Below are 23954 nucleotides of genomic sequence, written 5' to 3'. Positions count from 1 at the left end.
TAACAGTTTGAAGCTTTCATTTGCACAGTAACAATGAAACAAGGAATGGCTTTGCTTAAATGCTTTGCGAAACATATTGGTGACAACTATTCTGTGAGAAAGGTGGCAATTTGTACATTACAGCTGTATTTTTAGTTACTGTATCAAAGTCAGCTTTACATTGAGCAGTAATTTAGGTGTGATGTCAGTGCTTTGAAGGCTCTACAGCCAAAGTACACTTGGAGTTCACATGGCCTTTAAATGCCCCTGTGCAGCTGAGAGCTAGATGGTCATTTATGTTATGTGTGAGGATGTATTCAAGTCTATCAGACTGTTTTTTTTTTTCATGTATAGTACCTAGCTTTCACTCAAGGGTTTTAGATTATTATCCTGTTTCTTGATAGCTTTTCACAATTTGGTTGTTAAAATGGTCAATATTTTCAAACAATGCTTTTCTCCTGCTTTGTAGAATGGCCGTGGTCACAATGACGTATTATTGATGAAAACACCCATGGAGGTCACTCTAGCCAACCAGTCAGTGTACAAGATAACATACTCCTGGTCCACACCAGAGATGGTCTTAGTACTGGTTCCATGGGGGCAGGCATTGTAGGACCTCCATACAACACATGTTGCACTATTCATACAATCATTTCTTATTGATTACAGCTAATCCATGGCACCTACAATTCTGACTTTATTGTATGGGCATTGTGGCTAGCCTGGCAAGTCAGTATTGATTGGGACTTGGCTTCTTTGGCTTCCACAACTTGTGCATGCTTGACAAAACCTATGGCCAAACGCCAATGACAATTCACAAACAATTGAAAGCATTTCCTGGGAATTGTTGCAGTGCCTGAGGTTGGCTACATTCTCCTGAACTCATACTCTCCATTCATGTATGATATTCTTATGCCTTCTTTGGCTTTTCATATGATACAGGATACAATATACTTCAAGGAATGTAACTCAAGCAACCACAGTACGATGTATACAGCAATATTCAAAGCTACATGTACTTACATTGTAGCTGAACAGGTACATCTATCAAGTTACAGATTATTGCAGAAATAAACTTAATTCAGACCAATGCCACAGAATTTTGCATTCTCAGAGGTTTAAAGTATGTCCTTGTTGTGAGTGCTACATTCTGGTCTAAAAGGAAACAAAGACCTCAAACAAGGCATGAGCCAGAATAAAAAAGGCTTCATTGTAGTATGACATGAAGCTCCATGAGAATATTTCAAAACACTTTTTACTTTCGGTTACCAACATCACATCACCCCAAAGTAGAAGTATAGAAACATTGTAAGTCTAATGCTCTGCTACAATGCTAGAAATATGAAAATGTGCTCAATTTTCTTTAGATTTTCTTCATACTGTTTTTTTTTTTCATCACAAAATGTTACAGTCATCTCATCCAGTGATGGCCACACCAAAACTATAAAAATTCCTAACTTTTGAAAGGATTATCTGATTTTCCTAAAATGTTCACTAATGTGTTCTAATTATATTGCTGTATTCATCCAATCTATATGTATGTTCAGGTTTCATTCCCCTTAAGCACTCTAACAATATAGAAGAAAAATCTTTCTTTTTTTAATTGTTAAATATCTGAGGAAATGCTGGGAATTTGCTCTTGAATTTTCATTGACATCTCATTATACAAATTGTAGGTTTCTTCCAGGTAGCTTTGAGCCACTAAGCAACACAAAGTGCTTCGACATCTGATGTAATTTAGTTAACTTTGATGACTGGGAAGACTCACAAAAGAGTCTGCTATTTTTGACCTGATGGAACTAATCATAGAGAGAAAAGGGGGACAGAAACTGAAAGTTGGCACTAAATTTAACTCAAAAGATACTAAAAATAGAACTTGTGCGTCAAAGCAATGAGACTTTAGGGATGATCAACTTGAAGACAACAGAAATCCATGGTCTAGTTCTATTCATTGATTACAGTCCCTAGTGAGATATTCACATCTAACAGTGTGTCTGAGAAGATGTCTTCATTATGGCATGGCTGCTTAAACTATTGATAGATACTCCTCCCTTGGGTTACTTGATCTTCCTTCTCCTCCTCCTTGACTCAAAAGAAAGTCTCCTATAATGACTTGATTCATAGGAGTAAGTCATACCCAGTCGGGGAGGGGAAGAAAACAGGAAAGAGGGGGAATAGCCCTGGAGAAAGGGTAGACCAATTTACTTCCACATCTTCACAAGATCTAGTTTGGAAGAAAGAACTGCTACCAACAGGATTTTAACCGTAGAACTGATTGATGCGAAGGAAATGAAATGTCTTTCTAGTAGTTCTGATACTTTTACAAGAGATAATGATAAGATGGATCTTATCAAGCTTTCTCTTCTTCATTGGATTTTATGAGAGCGAATTCTGCAGGCTAAAAATTTACCCCTAATCAATGTTCTTTTTCTTCTTCTTTTTTCTTTGCATTGTATTCTTCTAGGCCCATCACAAGATGTATACTTCTAAATATCTATCAATTTATGAGCCACACATCTCAACTACATATTACTGATGATGTCAAGCTATTCCCTTCATGTACCATTCTGATGATGTCACAGCCACACAGTTAGAGAAAAGTACAGAAATAAACATAATTCAGAGAGAAAATGTTGTGTACTTTGATGCTAAACAAAGCACTGTATACGCCAAACATTTCGCAACGTTTTTATTTTCGCAAATTTCACGAGTCAGGTGCTATTTGCGAAATTAAAGACACTCAAAAATATTGACTCTGATCATGCTGTGAATGTGATGTGCACATATACATTTCTCTGCTCAGTACAGGACTCCACGATCGCGAATTTGACCACTCACGAAATCATAGGGAAGTTCCGATACGTGAAAATTTAGGCTCGCTAACTTATGGTGTATCCAGTATGTCATTAGTGTCAGTACCACATTCTGGTCTTTTGTTGACACCTCATCTGGTTTGTCCAGGTATCTTTGAGCCACTAAGCAACACAAAGTGCTTCGACATCTGATGTAATTTAGTTAACTTTGATGACTGGGAAGACTCACAAAAGAGTCTGCTATTTTTGACCTGATGGAACTAATCATAGAGAGAAAAGGGGGACAGAAACTGAAAGTTGGCACTAAATTTAACTCAAAAGATACTAAAAATAGAACTTGTGCGTCAAAGCAATGAGACTTTAGGGATGATCAACTTGAAGACAACAGAAATCCATGGTCTAGTTCTATTCATTGATTACAGTCCCTAGTGAGATATTCACATCTAACAGTGTGTCTGAGAAGATGTCTTCATTATGGCATGGCTGCTTAAACTATTGATAGATACTCCTCCCTTGGGTTACTTGATCTTCCTTCTCCTCCTCCTTGACTCAAAAGAAAGTCTCCTATAATGACTTGATTCATAGGAGTAAGTCATACCCAGTCGGGGAGGGGAAGAAAACAGGAAAGAGGGGGAATAGCCCTGGAGAAAGGGTAGACCAATTTACTTCCACATCTTCACAAGATCTAATTTGGAAGAAAGAACTGCTACCAACAGGATTTTAACCGTAGAACTGATTGATGCGAAGGAAATGAAATGTCTTTCTAGTAGTTCTGATACTTTTACAAGAGATAATGATAAGATGGATCTTATCAAGCTTTCTCTTCTTCATTGGATTTTATGAGAGCGAATTCTGCAGGCTAAAAATTTACCCCTAATCAATGTTCTTTTTCTTCTTCTTTTTTCTTTGCATTGTATTCTTCTAGGCCCATCACAAGATGTATACTTCTAAATATCTATCAATTTATGAGCCACACATCTCAACTACATATTACTGATGATGTCAAGCTATTCCCTTCATGTACCATTCTGATGATGTCACAGCCACACAGTTAGAGAAAAGTACAGAAATAAACATAATTCAGAGAGAAAATGTTGTGTACTTTGATGCTAAACAAAGCACTGTATACGCCAAACATTTCGCAACGTTTTTATTTTCGCAAATTTCACGAGTCAGGTGCTATTTGCGAAATTAAAGACACTCAAAAATATTGACTCTGATCATGCTGTGAATGTGATGTGCACATATACATTTCTCTGCTCAGTACAGGACTCCACGATCGCGAATTTGACCACTCACGAAATCATAGGGAAGTTCCGATACGTGAAAATTTAGGCTCGCTAACTTATGGTGTATCCAGTATGTCATTAGTGTCAGTACCACATTCTGGTCTTTTGTTGACACCTCATCTGGTTTGTCCAGGTATCTTTGAGCCACTAAGCAACACAAAGTGCTTCGACATCTGATGTAATTTAGTTAACTTTGATGACTGGGAAGACTCACAAAAGAGTCTGCTATTTTTGACCTGATGGAACTAATCATAGAGAGAAAAGGGGGACAGAAACTGAAAGTTGGCACTAAATTTAACTCAAAAGATACTAAAAATAGAACTTGTGCGTCAAAGCAATGAGACTTTAGGGATGATCAACTTGAAGACAACAGAAATCCATGGTCTAGTTCTATTCATTGATTACAGTCCCTAGTGAGATATTCACATCTAACAGTGTGTCTGAGAAGATGTCTTCATTATGGCATGGCTGCTTAAACTATTGATAGATACTCCTCCCTTGGGTTACTTGATCTTCCTTCTCCTCCTCCTTGACTCAACAGAAAGTCTCCTGTAATGGCTTGATTCATAGGAGTAAGTCATACCCAGCCGGGAGGGGAAGAAAACAGGAAAAAGGGGGAATAGCCCTTGAGAAAGGGAAGACCACCTTACATCCACATCTTCACAAGATCCAGTTTGGAAGAAAGAACTGCCACCACACAGGGCAGGTTTGTAACCATAGAACTGATACATGTACAATCATTGTTATTTCAAAGGAAATGAAAAAAAAAATGCTGTCCCAGCTCTAACTTTTTACAGGAGGAAATCCCATGATTGCCCAATCAAGCTCCCACATCCATCTCCTTCACTAGATTTAATGAGAGGTATACTCAGACTGACAATCATACCTGAAGCAGAGACAATTTAGTCCTACATGTAATTCCCTGTGATATAACGGGAAGGACAGTTAACACCAGGACTGAACAATAAATACCAAGAAAGAGCAGTCAACACCAGTTGCTAACAGTAAACACCAGGAGTTAACAATCAACACCAGTTGCTAGCAGTTAACACTGGGAGCTAACAGTTAACACCTGGAAATAACAGTCAACACCAGGAGAAGTTCAGATTTGACATCAAGAGTGAATAGTCAACACCAGTCAACACCAGGCGTGAAGAAGAATACACAGTTTGACCTGCCAAGCTATGCCATTAACCATCAATACATGCAGGAAATAACTCCATGTCTGTACCGGTGAAGTCTCTGACTTTAAACATTATTAGGCAAAGTTTTATCCTCTGTATCATGGAAAGAAGTAAAGCTGGTCTGTGATGTGGACAGTTTTACTCATTTATGAGCCCAAACTGCTGAGGTTTGCGACTGGACTTTCAAAAAGAATCATGTAATGCTTCTTTGTCTCGATAGCAGCCAACCACATTAGTATAGTGACTCACTGCTTTCCCTCCTCCATAGAGTCTTTCTTGGAAGAGCCAAATGTTACTGAACTCTCCCCATCCTCATGTTACTCTCAATGTCTGTATCCACAGTCTGAGGGTGAAAAGGCCAACAGTGTGAAGTTGAAAGTAAACACAGCATTCAGCTCCAGGCAGAAAACATACAAAGACATTGAGAGTGTTAGATGCTTGCACACTACCTCATGATTAAACAACAAGTGAGTTCCAAGAGGCATGTAAACAGGCCATGCAAATACCAGCAAAGCATTACACTCAATGTTCACTTCTATCTACCAAGGTCTAGAAGCCATTGAGAATAGCATCCATCACAGAACTATGTACACTGTCCTCTCATAATGGTTTAATTCATACCAATACAAAGTATTCTTGTCAATCCTCACACAAGCAGTTGTACATTCTTTCATGTACATTGTACAGTATAATCCTGTCTGGTTAATTTTTTCTTTCTTGTCTCATCTATTTCGCAGAGTTCCTTTCCGCTTGCTTATCTCACACACTGTATGAAAATCACACCACTTAACCCGTTGAGGACGAGTCCCAAGTATACTTGGGCACGTGTCTATGGGAAATGCATGTTGCAGCAAAATCAGCACGTCCTCAATGGGTTAAGTTCATTACATCTGTGTCATACACACATTTTTTTTTTTTTTTTGTACATGTCATGATATAAGATCTGCAGTATTCTATCAACATAATATTTCAATCAAGTCGACCCATGAGATGTGTATTACACAGGATGACTTTTATTGTCCATCTGTCTCTATGACATCCATCAAATGAGGATCTTTTATCATTCCCACTATCTTTACCCATTCCCAATGATTTTTTTTTTCCAGTTTGTCTCTTCTCTTACAAGGCCCATCATTATCTGCATAAATTCCTTTAACTTCTAAAGGAATACTTCCCCATCTCTCCTCAAATTAAAAATTAAAAAAATGCACAAAAATGCATCCTTTAATTTTCTGTCTATGTGTTTCTTGTCTCTCCAGTATTGTTTAACTTTTGTTCGAAGTTTTCAGCTCTTTTTCTCCTCTTCAACCTTAGGTTTGCAATATTTTAGACATGCCGTCATTCTCATTAGTCACTTTAGATTGGTTCTCAGCAATTGTGAAACCAGTCAAAAGTTCCATACAATTAACAGCTTTAACCCATTGAAGACTAGTTCAAGCATAGTTTGGCAGGTGTAAAAGGGAAACGTGCGATGTAGCAAAATCAGCCCATCCTCAATGGGTTAAAAGACAATCTTCTATCTCTGGGTACAAACCCAGCAGCAGTGTGTAAGGTGTGACTAAAGACTTGTTTGCTTTCTTTGTCTCACGCTGACATGCTAATTGCCTCACACACATCCCTTCCTCCTTCTAATGAAATGTGTTCACACTGTGTATGATAACTATTCTTACCCAGTTTGTCAATACCTTGTAAAGACAGAGAGTGACAGAAACCAGAAGGTCTGACAAGAAATTCACATCAAACATCATAAACAGAAATAAAAGTATGAAAAAAACATCTAAATTTATAACAAAAAGACTGAGAATGCTGATAGCCATTCAGCTGAGACCAAGTGGAGAATAGAGATGGTACGTTAGCACTGCGGACCCATACTTGCTACAGCGACCATACCTTCAGTGTTATTGCACTTACACTTTGGAACAAATTACCCATCCATGTCCGCAGAAATCCTACAGAAGGGTCTTTCAAAAATTTACTCAAAACCCACCTGTTCCCTCATGATCTGTAATTTGTATTAATTAAGCTTAATGTTATACGCTATGATTTACGATGTGTGTAATTTTTGTTTCATCTTACAAGTATTTACTTCATGACCTAATTTCTCCTTTCTAATTCTTTTCCATTACAAGACGCTCAGCGCTTGCTTAAAAACTTTAGTAATAAGCACTTTATAAATGATAATTATTATCACTGTCAACTGTGACTATACATGTAAGTCTCTATCTTCATTTACCCCAGAAGCGACAAAGTATACTGGAATACAAAGTACCTTCTGAACCTCCTGGAGCTACAGGAAGGCTGGTCATAGTGTAGTTGACTCCATACTGTATTGTTAACCTGAGTTTTCATACCCCATGCCTCCTGCCACACCTGAACTGTTGATGTAGGAATATTATGAATGTGGCAAGTCATGGAATGGTTTGTGCTTCAGCCTCTGAAGTGTTTTCATAAATTGTGAATTAGAGTCTTCTTCAACTCTCTTGTCTCATAAAATGAAAAGGTCTTTATTCATATCTAACCAAACATTTATTTGTAGTTCTAATTCCCGGAGATATATTATGAGAGTACATTACTGTATATGAGAGTATATTAGGCATATTTTATGATATCACACTGCATCAGATTATCTTACGATGCAGAATCTACAATGTATAATTTTGTTGTCCTCCGATCAATATTTGTTAACATTCATTACATTGTACATTTGACTGTTTGTAAACATTACTGTATGTGATCAAAACGCAGTTTAAGTGTGACGAATGTACACTTGTAATCAGTAATGCCGTGTGGTGGGAGAATGAGAATTTGTAGTATCTGTATGTGTTTATGTGTGTGAGAGTCACTTATTGGATGTGATGAAGAGATGATTGTGTGTATGTGTTTATGAGTGTACCTGTGTTTGCGCGTGCATGTGTGTTTGTGAGAGAGAGGGAGGGGAAAGATGTGAATACAATGTAAGAAAAAGGAAGTAACCGCATGGGTCCCTTTTAATCAGTTTATGTTTATTCGTCACGTACAGTGTGTTGAATGTAGTGAATGTAATATATTTTATAATGAATAATGTGGTAAATGATGTTAATTGTTATTCTTTAAATAGTGATGAATGATTTGAAAATTGTAAATACTTTTTTTTTTAATCAACTATGTATTGTGTGAACAAATGTTGCAATTCAGCCTTTTGGCTGCGAGAACATTTCATTTAATAAACCATACCATAGTAGATTTAGCTTTCTAGTCCACAAACAGAAATCTTTTTGAGTCTATAAACCTTGTCATGCTTCCCTGGTGATAAGTAGCATGGCCATCATAAAAGGCATTTCATAATTTTGCAATTCCTTCATTACACACTCTGATGCCTTGAGAATCATACTGTTTGATGCCATATCACTGACCTTTGGTCCACTGACCATATATACCCCTGTCTGATGACCATCTCTTGCAATGAACCTCTTGACAGACGCTTGACATCAAGTTTTTAATGGGAGGCTGAGAAACCTATGATCAAGTGCCACTTAAGTTAGATACTAACAAGACTTCAGATAAGTTTCTTGACATGAACTCCACAGTAGAATGCACTATGTGTGTATGGAGGTGAGGGTAACTGAAGTTAATCAGTTTTGTCATTAACAAATCATGTTATTAATGATGGGACCATTATCAAATTTCTCACCCAAATGAAAAATAGCTGCCTCAAGACAAACAAAAATCCTCAGTAAAGAATGCATGGAGGTCCAATTGTTTGTGTATTTACTTTATGTGATTTTAGACAAAAGGGGAAAACACAAATACAAAATGAAAAAATAAAAAGAGAACTGGAACAAATAAAATTTGAATCATTATATTCATACTGATAGTGAATATTTTTTGCCTTACTGATCTATATATAAGTATGACACATGGTATTGGGGAAAGAATTTGATATGGTACAAACCTGATGCATACATCGGAAAGGAAGGGCAGACATCTGGGACAGTCCAATCCACACAGGTATTTATCAACATTTCATAGTGCACATAATAACCTTATCCATCCTGAGAGATACAACGAAAATCAGCTAGAGGGATATTGCCTGCTATTTGTCAAGTCCTGATGAGATGCATAAAAGGTCCAGCTAATGAATAGTCCATGTAAATCCCTCACTCAGGCAGCATTAAGGGATTAGGAGCTCTTAGAGTAAACTACCAGTCTTCACCCCACACCCATGAATGCTTGAACATTCTCTGACAAACAATAAAAAGATCAACTCTTTGTTTGCGCTACATGTTCCATAGTGCACAAACACTTTGCTGGTCTTACCGAGAACTGTTGTTAGATGGGGGGAGACAATGTTTCTACAGCAACAGGAGACAAAAGGAAGATGCTGGGCTGGTATTTGTCCTCCTAATCATATTGTGCTAAACAATGAGGGGTGTCTCATTATCACCTTCTGTCCACTGGGCTGTGTCCACAAGACACTAAGGGCAGTGAACATCAATGAGGCATGAATAATTCATCTTGTGTGTGGAAGTGAAGGAAGCAATTGTTTTCTACTGCACTTATTGAGCTTCTACTCCTGCTGCTGTGGTGTGATGGAAGTCACCCTGTGGACACCTGTACAATGTACAATACACAAGGTTAAAAGGTGTGGACAGTCAGGTGATGGTAACACTAAGACTAGGGATGTGGGAAACTTCCCTGCTAAGACGTCTTCCTTAGGCAAAATGTCACAATCTTCATTAACCCATACAATCTCTGGGAGACTGAATGGCTTGTATTGTCATCATTACAAAAGGTCGTACGAGAGGAGGAGACACTCTTTATACCTGGGTATTATTACAGCATGACTGTATTGAAAATAACTCCCTATATGTAGAGTAACAAAACCTATCAATTATTGTCAGGCTATTATCACAGAAGGGTGTCACACTTATAAGATTTTCATAGAGTGTTACTATGACAGTGGCAGGATGTACCCATGGGCTTGTTGGAGTACTGGTGTTTATTCACACTGGTTCAGAGTAAAGGATTATGTGCTCAACACTAAAGACTGTCAATAAAAGTAAAATAATGCTTGAGTATATGTCTGCAACTTCATCATGGATGTTATTGTACATGAGGTCGGCACATTTGATCACAGGAATACTTTGAAAGCTACAGATACTAAAGTGACACACTTAGCACTTCTTGAATTTCACTATATATATACATCAGTATTTTCTAATAAAGTCCTGTGATATTAAAGAGAAGCATAATGCATTATGCGATAACTTGTGCTTCTGACTGATAATCAATATGTTAGTCACAATTTTCTTATTGTGGTTCACAAATATGGCTTTGGTTTGAACATCATGCTGTAACAGGTACGATATATGTTTATGCTATATAGGCAGGTCACAAGTTTTCTCTGCTTCATTTCAAGTCACCATTTGGCAATTTCTGTCAACTTTGAGTGGTTAGAAATTGCCAAACCCATCAGAGTCCCATCTTATCATTCTAGTTGGTATGAGATAAATATCATACTCAGAGGAAATCTTTAACAGGTAAAGATAACCACATTTTCCAGTAGTCATTGACCAATCTGGGAAAAATGTACCGGTATACTGTAACTGAAGACATGGCTACAATATGTGTCAATGTTTATCATTGAAACCACTGGTATAAGATAACCAAAATTGATACCCTGTGACGGAGAAGGCTATGATTTGCCAGCCTTAATATTAATGGCTAATGCTCTATTCACGGCGAGAGAGATTCAACTCTTTTCAAAGTTGCAAGTGACATTTATAACCGTTCTTATTACACTGAACTTCTTGCACGATGCTATTGTTGCAGCTTGTTTGACATTGATGATTTCTAATTTTCTGGCATTCTCTTGTATTAGTACGACCTACACAGCATATTACATCATTGCCAAAATATCAGTAGCAAAAAGAAAAAAATATCCAATTGTCATGACAACTATAGTAAATTAAATGTAACAAAGTAGACTGAAGCAAAGTATTGACAAAACAGTCTTAAATACAGAGTGCCATGATGAATTCCCAGATAAAATGAAAAGTGTTTTCATCAATCTGATAAACCTTTTCAGTAGACTGAGTGTTCTACAGAGGCAACACATATGATGAGGAAAAAAAAAGGAAAATGAACGAGAAAGAATGTAGAACAAAAAGTCATGGAGGACACTGTCACGTGCTTAGGTGAAGATGATGACAATAAACAAAATTTTATTTATATTACTGATACAGAAGTTCATCGAGAGTCTAATCAATACTGAGTGACATCTTTATTGAGCAGAAGTAAATGTAGCGTTATGGCTCTAGTTTTGCCAGTCTCACACGTAGCGGAAGTCATATTGATCGCCTCATTTCACACGGTGCTAGTTGAGTTCCACGGGAGCTGAAGGCACAATACAGTACATTATACGTTCAGTCTGTGTGGGGGGTTGATTGTATCCTAGTGGGGGAGGGATTAAGGGCTTTCTACTGTTGACCTAACTACTGTGGAATTGTGTATTTTTGCTGTATGTTGCTGTATGATGAAACTCACTGTCTACTTGGTCTTTATTGAAATATCATTTTCATTAAATAAGCTTTTACCTACCTAAGTAATTAAAAATTTATATTTGGAAGCAACATGGAGAGTTCTTGTCTGAATAATTATCTGTTATTTGGCACAAGTGGTACAGCACCTCCATACACATTTCTCTTTCCCGCAGAGTCCCAGATCAATTTTCATTTTTGTTCTCTATCTATTTGTGAAATGATAGACCTATGCCTTTTTTTAAATTTCACTAGAATGTAAAATATCAAGCAGACAGTGAAAGAGATGATTGCCTAAGGAAACACAGGCATGGCTCCACATACTGTAAGTGGTGGTCCACTGGCCTGGAACCACTAGAAACTTATACCGTGCTACAAAATTCCAATCTTTCTGTGGTCTGATCAGGCAACTAAGATTCAAAATGGTTTGTCATGCTCCTTTTTTATTTCGGGCCAATATATTTCCTTTTTGGGGCACCAAAATATGTCAAATTTTAAGATTTTAGTGGTCTAAACGGGCCATTAGAGAGAAAAGTCAGTGTCAAGTCCTGCCTGAGGTGTCTACAGAATATTGTTCAGATTTTTCAGCTGTGGAATTCTTGTCAGATTATCCTATGTTTGCTCCTCCCTAACACCTTCGTATCCCTACATACAATGGTCCAAGGAGGTTTTTTTTCTTTATGTATGCATGGTTTTACTGTAAATCTCTTCCTGGGGGAAAAGGTATATATTTGACCTATAACACTATGACCTAGACTTTGAATGAATTTACCACAATCAGATAGCAAATGACGTAGGTACTACCCGGTGGCTCCCACTCTCATTGATATGCAGAAAAACAGGTGAGCTGACTTAACATGTAACATTTCCTAATGTCACCACAACAGAGGGGGTACGGTAGTGCGCCAGCCAAGCAGCCAGCCAGCCAGCTACGTGTTGTAGGTAGGTAACTGGCGAGGATAAGAAGTGTGACCATTCAAAGATAACTATAACATTTATTGATTTCACACTTGAGAGGCAGCATTCTGCATGAGTGATCAGTGATCAGCTGAAAAGCATTGCATCCAGGCATGGAAGAGGAAGAACAATTAACTCAACTGATAAATTGATAATGGACTTGCACTTGACAAGCTATGTAGTATCACTCAGGAAGAAAGGAATCACATGATTACAAGTTGACAAACTGATGTGTACAGGAAAACTGACACACAAACTAAATGTCAGGCAATTTGAGCACTATGAACATTTCATTAAATTTGTATCATACTGACTGTTAAAAAAAATGTTTTGGAATGAAATGAGCTTTGAGGTACTACCACACATCCGACTATTTTTCTGGCTATAGAGTCATAATTGGCCATTGATACCAATAGTGTGATGTTTAAAGCCTCAAGGCTACCTGAAAGAGTTGTGAATAGTAAGCTTAATCTCACCTGAATAGTCTGCTATCACCTGCTAAATACTCACAATCCATCATTCTTTGCATATACAGGTCATGTGACATGGTCATAACTATTCTCCAATATTGGAAGGCTGAAATCATTTCTACTATGTTGGTAATTGCAGGATATTATTAACAGATATGCAACTGTATCAATTTCCTTTTCCCTAAACCTTTGAATTACATGTGTCTTGAAAGTGGCCCTGAAGTCATATCACTACAATGAAAAGTATGAGACTGGTGATGGCTACTTTGACCACTATATCAACAGACATAAAACATGTATTTCTAGTACCTTCTAAAATAAATATATTCACCATCAAGACTTTGGCCTTAACCCATTGAGAATGAGTCCTGAGAATATTCGAGCATATATCTATGGGAAATGCTTGTTATAAGTCTGTCCTCAATGGGTTAAAGACTTTGTTTTCTCTCATCAAGACCAGAGTGAAGGACTACTTATTAAAGTAGAGTCAGTCAGGAGCTTGAGAATTAATGGTGTGTTTGTGCACAGAAGCACTCATTACAAATCAAGATGTGGTTCATTTCATGAGATGAGAGACTAGTTCAAAGGAATAGTTGAGGAAAGCATGATTTGCTGTTTAATGATACGTGCTGCCAGTGTTGAAGCTGTTTGACTGAGCTACAATATATGTATCAAAAAAGGTCTGGATACAAAGTCAAAAAGACATTTGTGAGCAGAAAAGCAGTATTGTGCAATTGAAAAGATTTTCCTGTGCCATGGACTCTATGCTGCTCTCTCTTTCTGTCTCTCTTTCTTTCTTTCTTTTTCTCTCTCTCTGCCTATCCATCTATCTCTCTCTTTCATACCTATCAGTTGTTTTTTTCATTGAAAAATCACAAGTGGAATAAAAATGTTTGAAGGATACAATTCTTTCTACATGACTTACTTAAATGCTATAGAATTACATGTTGCTTATAGTCTGCCCTCATGATGAATTTCTACTTTATCATTTGAAAATTTGAATTCAATCCTGCTTGGTAAAGCTTTATTAACCCGTTGAGGACGAGTCCCGAGTATACTCGGGCAAGTGTCTATGGGAAATGTGTGTTGTAGCAAAATCAAACCGTCCTCAACGGGTTATTTAAAGATAAAGTGATGTTTCAAACCACCTCTTATCAATGGACCATTCTAAATTCAAAAGCTACAGCTGTATGCTTTATACAAAATTTGTAAATATAATTCTCAAGATTTCATGCCAAAAATATATGTTCCTTTCCAGAAAGATGACTCAAGATTTTGCATCCCCCCCCCCCCCCATAATCTCTGACTCATAAGATGCACAGAGCTCAGTGTGCTACACAAAACATTGCTAAAGAATTCTTGGACTACAGTACGTCTCAGTGAATTGTACAAGTTTATGTAATGATTGACTAATGATGTGAAGTGCATGTGATAACTGCATTTAAGTTAAAGGCCTAGAATGTTCCTTGCCCTCTAGCCAAAGAATTCTATTGACACAACAACCCCATAAAATCAAATCTGTACTAAACTCTCAGTTAGTCTCAATAATACCTCTGTGCATTTCCTGTGAGAATAAAAGCTTTGTCAACAAACATCACGCTCTGTGGGGGACAGTTGAACCCATCCGTCTTTCTTCTTCTTCATTTCTGGTGGCTGAACAAGCTTTGCTTAGCCCTCTAGGAAAACTGCATAGGATGATGGCATGAATACAGCTTTTTCTTTTTTCAGAATATCAAACACATTCCGTCTACCATTTACGTGGTTAAAGGAAGCACAAAACATTCTGGTGCAGGCATTGTATCTTTTGTGTAAGAGCAACAAACAAAGAAGATATCCCTGCCATCAGAGTCCCAGCAGACAACACCACGGGGAGGACTACACTGTGGAGTCACTGTCACAAGGTGTGTTTGTCATATGATATGTCAGATACTGTCATTTTAATAAACTCTTCGTTGCCTTGTTCTCTTTACTCATGGCAACAATAAACATTAACCTTAGCATTGAATCTTTATGAGGTACCTATTGCACAAATCTGAAGTTAATCCTTCCCTAACTCAAGCTGTCACCAGAATAGTTGACGACTTCTCAAAGTGTCACAAGTAACAAAGTAACAATCCTCTGAAGAATAGTCAGCTTTAACTCCCAGAGAAGTATCTTGACCATCCAATGGGTAATGGTATCTCATTTTAATAGCACTGGTGATAAAGTTACAACTAATATGTGGCACATTTATAATGGATCTTCAACGATCATGAAAGTCAAACTGTTACACCAGGTCTATCTTGATAAGAATATATTTCTCACTAATGCTACAAGATTATGTCCATACACATTTACATTCCTCAGCTGAAAAGTCACTGAAGCAGTGCAGTATGATCTGCAAACATCCACATTCTAACCTACTTACATTGTACGTGTACATTCCGCAGACACCATCCCAAATGCCAACTTACATCCACATTCTAACCTACATTCTGAAGACACCATCCCAAATGCCAACTTACATCCACATTCTAACCTACATTCTGAAGACACCATCCCAAATGCCAACTTACATCCACATTCTAGCCTACACATTCTGAAGACACCATCCCAAATGCCAACTTACATCCACATTCTAACCTACATTCTGAAGACACCATCCCAAATGCCAACTTACATCCACATTCTAACCTACATTCTGAAGACACCATCCCAAATGCCAACTTACATCCACATTCTAACCTACATTCTGAAGACACCATCCCAAATGCCAACTTACATCCACATTCTAGCCTACACATTCTGAAGACACCATCCCAAATGCCAACTTACATCCACATTCTAACCTACATTCCGCAGACACCATCCCAAATGCCAACTTACATCCACATTCTAACCTACATTCTGAAGACACCATCCCAAATGCCAACTTACATCCACATTCTAGCCTACACATTCTGAAGACACCATCCCAAATGCCAACTTACATCCACATTCTAACCTACATTCTGAAGACACCATCCCAAATGCCAACTTACATCCACATTCTAACCTACATTCTGAAGACACCATCCCAAATGCCAACTTACATCCACATTCTAACCTACATTCTGAAGACACCATCCCAAATGCCAACTTACATCCACATTCTAGCCTACACATTCTGAAGACACCATCCCAAATGCCAACTTACATCCACATTCTAACCTACATTCTGAAGACACCATCCCAAATGCCAACTTACATCCACATTCTAGCCTACATTCTGCAGACACCATCCCAAATGCCAACTTACATCCACATTCTAACCTACATTCCAAAGACACCATCCCAAATGCCAACTTACATCCACATTCTAGCCTACATTCCGCAGACACCATCCCAAATGCCAACTTACATCCACATTCTAACCTACATTCTGAAGACACCATCCCAAATGCCAACTTACATCCACATTCTAGCCTACATTCCGCAGACACCATCCCAAATGCCAACTTACATCCACATTCTAACCTACATTCCGAAGACACCATCCCAAATGCCAACTTCCACACACAGTGCAAGTTGATGCAATATCCCCAAACATGTAACACCAAAGTATCATGTGTGTATTTCAGTCATCTCCTCACTTTGCAATACTTTCAAACTAAACTGCCCTTGTGAATTTGAGATTCTCTCAAATTAGCACAAACTCACTGATTGCCAAAGTAAAGTTGGCATTTACTAATGAAAATTTTCCATATGCACTACTGGGAACTCATTGCTACCTTGTGTAATATCATGACTGTCACTTGGTTCGGACAGGAGTGACCGTGTGACCCAGAATTGCGGAAATGATTGAAACAGCTTTATAAGGCCTTTAAGAACTACAACTAATTTCTGTCGTAATATGATGACATTATTAGAGTACAAAAGTGTTTCACCAGATACTAGAGGTCACTGAATTAGCAAATACTCTCAATATTCTACATGTCATCTACTGCTGATCAACTACCATCAATACCTGATCACTCTCATAAGGCCTATTGACATTACTCTTCTCATGTGATGATATCTTGCTTATTATCATTCTTCACTGTGATATGCTACTGTAAAAATAACAATTTTCATGGTGTTGACAATTTCACAAATTTCATGCAACCACAAACTAGAGTTAAAATAAAAGCACACAAATATTTTTGATTGCCATATGTCCCAGGAGTTGATGTCTCAATTCCATGGAATTAAAAACACACGAAACTCATCTTTCCAGGCCTAGCACACACACACACACACACACACACAAAATACTCACACTAAAATATCCACTTCTACAGTAACCTTGCTCTAAACAGCCATCTCCTGTAAGAGGTAATAGCCATTCAATTAAAATTTAAATGACGTTTAAACAGTAGTAGCACAGATGAAAGTATAACATCATTCATCATCATCATTTGTTCATAACATCATTACACCCACAATTCTGCAGGGAGGTCATTACTGTATGCTCCCTCTTGTTTTCTCATCTGCTCTCTCTAAAAGATATCAGATGTGTTCACACTTTTTCCAACTCTAATGGCATCTCATTCTCTCTTGTATGGATCTTTATTTCTCTCCCTTTGAACAAAAAGGGGAAAAAGACATGCCATGACAAAACCTTTAAATACAAACACATTTCCAAAACTTTTGTTGAAGTTGTAAGAGCTGCTTCTTTTTCACAAAAGTACTACAAAAGTATACAGTGCAAGCCTAATTGCTGGCATGGCAAAGGGTGCAATTAGCTGATATCATTTAGCATGAAATTTCACTCATAAATTATACCAAAGACAAGCTAACAAAACAATTTCACACCCCATAACATAGCTCATAGACTGGAAACACAAACATTTGGACAGGAATACGGCATGCATCATTTTTATGATACCGTGTGCTTGTTATGGACAAAACAAGTTAACTTGCTTGTTGCAACACTGTATGTCTACATGCTAAGTGAACTCATAGTCATACCATTCTGCTCACTCTAATGGTGTGCAATGATAAAATCTAATGTGCTTTTTAGATGCCATGTTTTTTACTGGAGCCCTTTTTACAGGAAAAGGTATGAGATTAGCAAGTAACCAACTTCCGTAGCAATTTTGGTCCACATATTCATTAAAGGGATGGTACTGTATTGGTGGAGATGAGAATTGGGCTTTTAACTTTTTGCGAGATACCAAGAAAGCACTTAAATGATATAGTACAGAGCATACCATTTTAAGAGGAATTCAAAGTTTATTTGATGAAAATTGGGTTTGGAATGAATGAAACATCCAAAAACAAAGCAAAACAAAGCAATCGTAATAAAGTGTGGGTCCCACACTTCATTAGAATCGCTCTTTTTTGGATATCTCAGCCATTTCAAAACCAATTTTCATCAAATAAACGTTGAATTCCTTTTCGAATTACATGCTCTTTCATACTTCATGAGAGATTTCTCATTATCTCACCAAAAAATGTTAGAAACCTGAAATTAGGTCTCAGCCAAAACTGTACAATCCCTTTAAATCCCAACATAACTCTTGATACACTTCTCCATACGTAATTAAAAATTATGCTTTTGTCTCTAGTCTCATTTTTTTTTTTCATGTGAGAGCTCAAGCTCTTAGAAACTGAAGTTGGCATCTCTTTGTGGTTGCAAAGGTTCAAAACTTTCTGCTAACATCAATTCTAGATATAATAGAGAGACACACTGATCTCATCATTCTTATTTGTGTATAACACATGCCATTTCTGTCATTCATATCAATGGTAAAGATGCTTGTAATAATGATTCACAATGTAAAGACTTTTAATGCATTTCTGACAACTTTTGCCTGAAGGGTCAATCTTTTTATACCATTTCATTGAAATAATCATCCCAAAACAAGGATACTTTCAGAATAAGACACCTATATCTAACTGCTGCATTTATAGACAACACAAAGAATGCCGACACTGTTTTAGAACAGTAGTTTCCTCCTAAAATATATTCAGAAAGCTCATACCTCAAATATTGAAACTGTCTACAGAAGATTTACAAGCCACAATTCTTTATTTACCTGACACACATGTTACATGTAGTAAACCCACTCTAGCAAACCAAGCCAATACCAGGCACAGGGATTCACAAATATGCTCCTCCGAACTAACAACTCCTGTAAATAAAGTTGTTTGGCAAGGCACTTGTACCTACAGTGGGAAGCAAACACAATCATTTGTTGAGTCTGCTACGGGCTTTCCTCTCTTGACAACACAAGAATTCAGACATCTACGTCACTGGGATATAAGTATCATTTTATGGTTTGTGATTGATTAGAGCTAGCAGGGCTGACTTTTGAAACAAACTAACATGAAGAGTTTAGTAAAATTGTGAAGAAAATAGTTAAAAGCTAATGCACTACTGCGTTGCACAAAGATAGTGAAACTGCAAATCCCGTTTCAAGAAATTATCTTGGATGTATTTTTCTCTTGAGGAAAATGCCATTTAACTTGTAAAATACTGACAGAAATGATGGTGTTGGAAAACATATATTTTCAATTTCAATACTGATATTTTTCTATAAATTGACTAATTCCTATTTCTAAAGGAAGCAAAATGTTAACAAAATAACAGAATAATTAGTGGGTTATGGATTGAAAAGTGATAATTTTTTCTTGAATTTACCATGATTTTGTTGAAATTAGACTGAAAGCAAAAAGGGTGCAGGTTGTTCAGCTCATGACACACAGCAGCCAATCTGAGCAATGCTACTTGCTGATCTATATCAGGAAACATGGGCAAACTATACCACACACAAACGTGAATGATCAATCCAGCATGTGACTATGATCACAGAATTCAGGAGATATTTCCTTTTTAAAGCTACTGAGCAACATGACATGTGTTGTGTAGACACTTATATCCTTATCTAGTGTGCAGGATTTGTGACAAATTTCAAGATTTACAGACACTTTACAAATTACAGGCCCAATATTGTCACAACGTCCTCATAGTTTGTTTTGTATCTCGTTTAACTATTCACTCCTCTATTCCTCTTGACAGTATACTGTGTCTCTGTCATACATGTTGATCTCATAAAGCCTTTCATACATCAACACATGATACGTGGATATCCACAGTAAGCCTTGCAATGAAACACAAACCCAGCTATCATCCATCATTCTACATACACTGCTTCCTCCTAAAAGACTTCACAGACCTGTCTAGTTTGGAATTCTACAAACTCAATTCACGATCTCTTTTATGCTCCCTTTCAGATGATGTCTACCATTAAAACACACAATATACCTCACAAGCATGTTAAGACTCAGACAGGAACAATCTGATAGCTGCTACTTATTTTAAATTACATATGATATATGGTAAAACATGGTGGAAAGAGGTGACTGATAGAAAAAAGGGTTAAAAATGAAGGCACAATAACAGCTTGTGGGAAATGTTTTGTTTTTGTTTGTTGTTGTTTTCATTCTTTTCCTCTCCCAGGCCACAGGTAACGTGTCAGTTGCTGATGCTCACACAGCTGTGATGGAACCAGTGGACCTGGCTATTGCTCTCATCTCATACCACATGTAACCGAGATGGTGATAAAATGTATTATCATGGTCCTTGTGCATCTATGGACACTGCACAATGACTGCATTAAGATAGCAAACCTTATGAGAATCACTTGCATCATATGGGTGACATGGGGCTTGCATTTTAAAGATAGAAAAAAAGTTCTCTGTTAAACTGTATTTTTTTTTCATTGTCTTGACCACAACACCAACACTTTGGCAATTACTTGTTGAATACGCTGAAAATGTGGAATGATACCTCCTAATAGTGTCTTTTGTTATACTAAGCAAGCAATAAAAAAACACCCCCTAAAAACACACACACTCACACACACACACACACACACACACACACAAACAACACCTTCCTAATTTGGACCCCTTTTGAGTTAATGTATGACTATATCTACACATTTACTGCCACCAGAAGAGGAATATATTCGTAATGATGGGAATTCCCTCGCTTGATGATCAATAAGTTGTACGGCATGTCTTATACTTTCTAGGTCCAAGCTTTATAAAAGACCATATTAACAAAAAAAAAAAAAAAACACCTGTCATCAGATGCCATCCTAAAGAGACATTTGATATAAAAAAAAAAGATAGAAAAGAAACCATGTTTCTATATCATGTCAAATTGTCAGCTTAAAATATCAAGCAGTGGCAATTAAGGTTTTCTTTTACCAAACGTTTTTAAAAGACAAGCCGATTTTGCTATAACACACATTTTTCGTAGACACCAGCCAGAGTAAACTTGGGACTAGTCTACAATGGGTTAATGTATTATCATGCATTATCCATCCAGTCATCTCAACATGGAGGCTTTGGTTTATCAGATTTTGTTTTTTTTTAGGTATTGTTTTATTCTGCCCTTTACATGATTGGGTGCCATGTTCATCATTCAAACAAACATTTAACATGACAAACACATGCTTTCTTAAATGAGTTTGTTCTTACAGATCTAGCAGACTTTTTTTTTGTTTCCTGAACCCTGACTGGCCAGCTGTTTCTTGCTTTGGGTTTTTTCTTTCTTTCAGCATAATCTAGCAAGCCATCAATATTTTCCCAGCCAAGCTGGAAGAAAATAAATATGTACCAATGTTAAAGCACAGACCTTATCAATACTCTATGTTCAATGAATCACATTTTTATATATTTTTGTTTCTTTAGAAATTCTATATTATTACAGAATTTTTAAGTTTTAGAACATTATCAGGAATTCTTATTACTATCTGACTCATGCATTTCAAATGAGAAAGAAAGAAAAGGGACTCTCTCTTACTACTGTATAAAACACTTTCAAATCTGAACAGAAGGAGTCCATAAGGTGTGGTAATTTTCAGACGTACCTTAGCTTCTGGGTGTGATCTTGTGACCCTGTTGTTCTTGGGGTTAAATGGAGGTGGGAGTGTGAGGGCACTATGGCCAGCAGACATCCCACCACCAACACCATGAGGTATGCGACTTGGCATCACATCTGTGGACGGATTGAAGTTTGGCTTGGGTTGCACAAAGACGCGCAACTTTTTACTCATGGCAGAATCTCAATTGGCCACCTCATCCTTAGATCTTGAAACAGTCATCTCAGGTAGTATACAGTCAGGCTTTTCCTAAACAGGACAACTTCTATTACAGAGCCCTGGCTTTCAGCACAATGAACAACTAAATACTTTCTGTCGAAAACATTGTCAGTGTTGTAAAAACCAGGACTAAATAAGAAAAAAGGTCTCAAGGAATGGTGAAGGTTTACCTGCTGTTAATAACAAATCAATTTTACAAAACAGTCTATCTTCCCCTGATTTCTCCATCAACCATCCGGGTAGAATGCAGCATAGGGTCCAGTACAAGAACATTAGTTTGCTCAGTTTTGGGGCAGCAAGTATGTATTTGGAATGCTCAGTGGTGTCCAGTCAACTAATTCTCCATTCTGACAAAGAATGTGGAAATGATGAGACAATCTAGGATCAAGTCCCAGGTTAACATCCATGAACAGCTAGGGGACAAGGATCAAGATACACTGGGCTTCAGCATCCAGTCAACAGCTCTACACATTCCAACTTTCTGGAAGAAAGTCTAAAGAAGATCGCGATACAGTCCACAGTGTCACGTTGGTTTACGTCCTTATCACTCCATCTGTATGCACTTGAAAAGTCACATCAAAAATACAAACTCTCAAAACTGTCTCTCAGCACACAACACAAGTTTCCAGGACAGCATCACAAAGTCCAGCAAATGAGAAAATTATTAGAAGGTGCCAAGTCCATCAGAGCTGGGCTAGGCTAGACCTTCATCAGTCAGAGAGCACCCCCAATGGAACCGGCCGGTGAGAGAAGCGGCCTATGGCTCAGGTGGCACCCACTATCACTGAAGCGTAGCACTTATTGACGTTGGGCGAGCCAGCATAATAGATGAATGGCCAATAAATGGATCGTTCAAGCCCCGTCTGGATACAAGGGATACCTTAAAGTCAGTCCGCTACACAGCCTCAATGACCCTCTCTCATTGGTTGAGTGCATTCACACTATCTGCACACAGCCCTCTCTCTCCCTCCCTCCCTTCGTCACTCCACATGGATTAATGGGTTGTTACTGGCAACCCGGATAGTTGATAGCTCTATAGTCTCTTCTTACCAGGCTCTGGCTTATAAAGAGTGCCACCCTTGAAAGGGATTACTGGATCTCCTACTTGTTCAGCTTCAATGCATTCTTAAACGACCCTATATCATTGTCCAAGTAAACTGAGTACCATTCTCAAAATAAACTTGAAGGATTCTATGGTTGAACAACATGTTATATCATGCTAGTATGACATGAGATATAAAAAGAGTCTCTCCACCCCGAAGCATACTTTCAATGTCAGGAAGGATTCTACATTGTGTTACACATTCTATTGTGATCAATAGATAGAGTTCTGCCTCTAGCGTTGGAGTATTCATGAGTCAGTACAGACAATTCCTCCATTTAATTACCAAAATGTCTCACAATGATAGACATTGAAGAAAAAAGATTGCAGTATTAATGAAGAAATGAATGAGTAACATCGGCTGACATGGTCTATTCAGAAGTAAAGATGACTTTTATATAAAAACAATTTGATAGTCACACAGCGCACAGAACTACAAACACAACAGTAGCAGAATACATTGTAGATGCATAGATATCACCACAGACATTGTAGAAGTAATAATGTCAGTTTAAACAGTAGTAGAAGA

The 23954-nt window shown here is 37.6% G+C and overlaps 1 protein-coding gene across 1 annotated transcript in view; it reads right to left on the bottom strand.

Annotated features, from left to right (window-relative positions):
- LOC139721973 (dual specificity tyrosine-phosphorylation-regulated kinase 4-like) overlaps positions 1–22558 on the bottom strand; it is a 41435-nt gene extending 18877 nt beyond the window's left edge. The window contains exon 1 of the mRNA XM_071633292.1: positions 22093–22558. Coding sequence (XP_071489393.1) covers positions 22093–22278 — 186 coding nt within the window. The 5' untranslated portion in view covers positions 22279–22558. The remainder of the gene's footprint in view (positions 1–22092) is intronic.
- Positions 22559–23954: the final 1396 nt, after the last annotated feature.

This window comes from Diadema antillarum, unplaced genomic scaffold, assembly GCF_040938485.1.
Source record: "Diadema antillarum isolate AM-2024a unplaced genomic scaffold, OU_Dant_1.0 scf00000153, whole genome shotgun sequence".
NCBI lineage: Eukaryota > Metazoa > Echinodermata > Echinoidea > Diadematoida > Diadematidae > Diadema > Diadema antillarum.
This window is presented reverse-complemented; position numbering and strand designations above follow the sequence as displayed.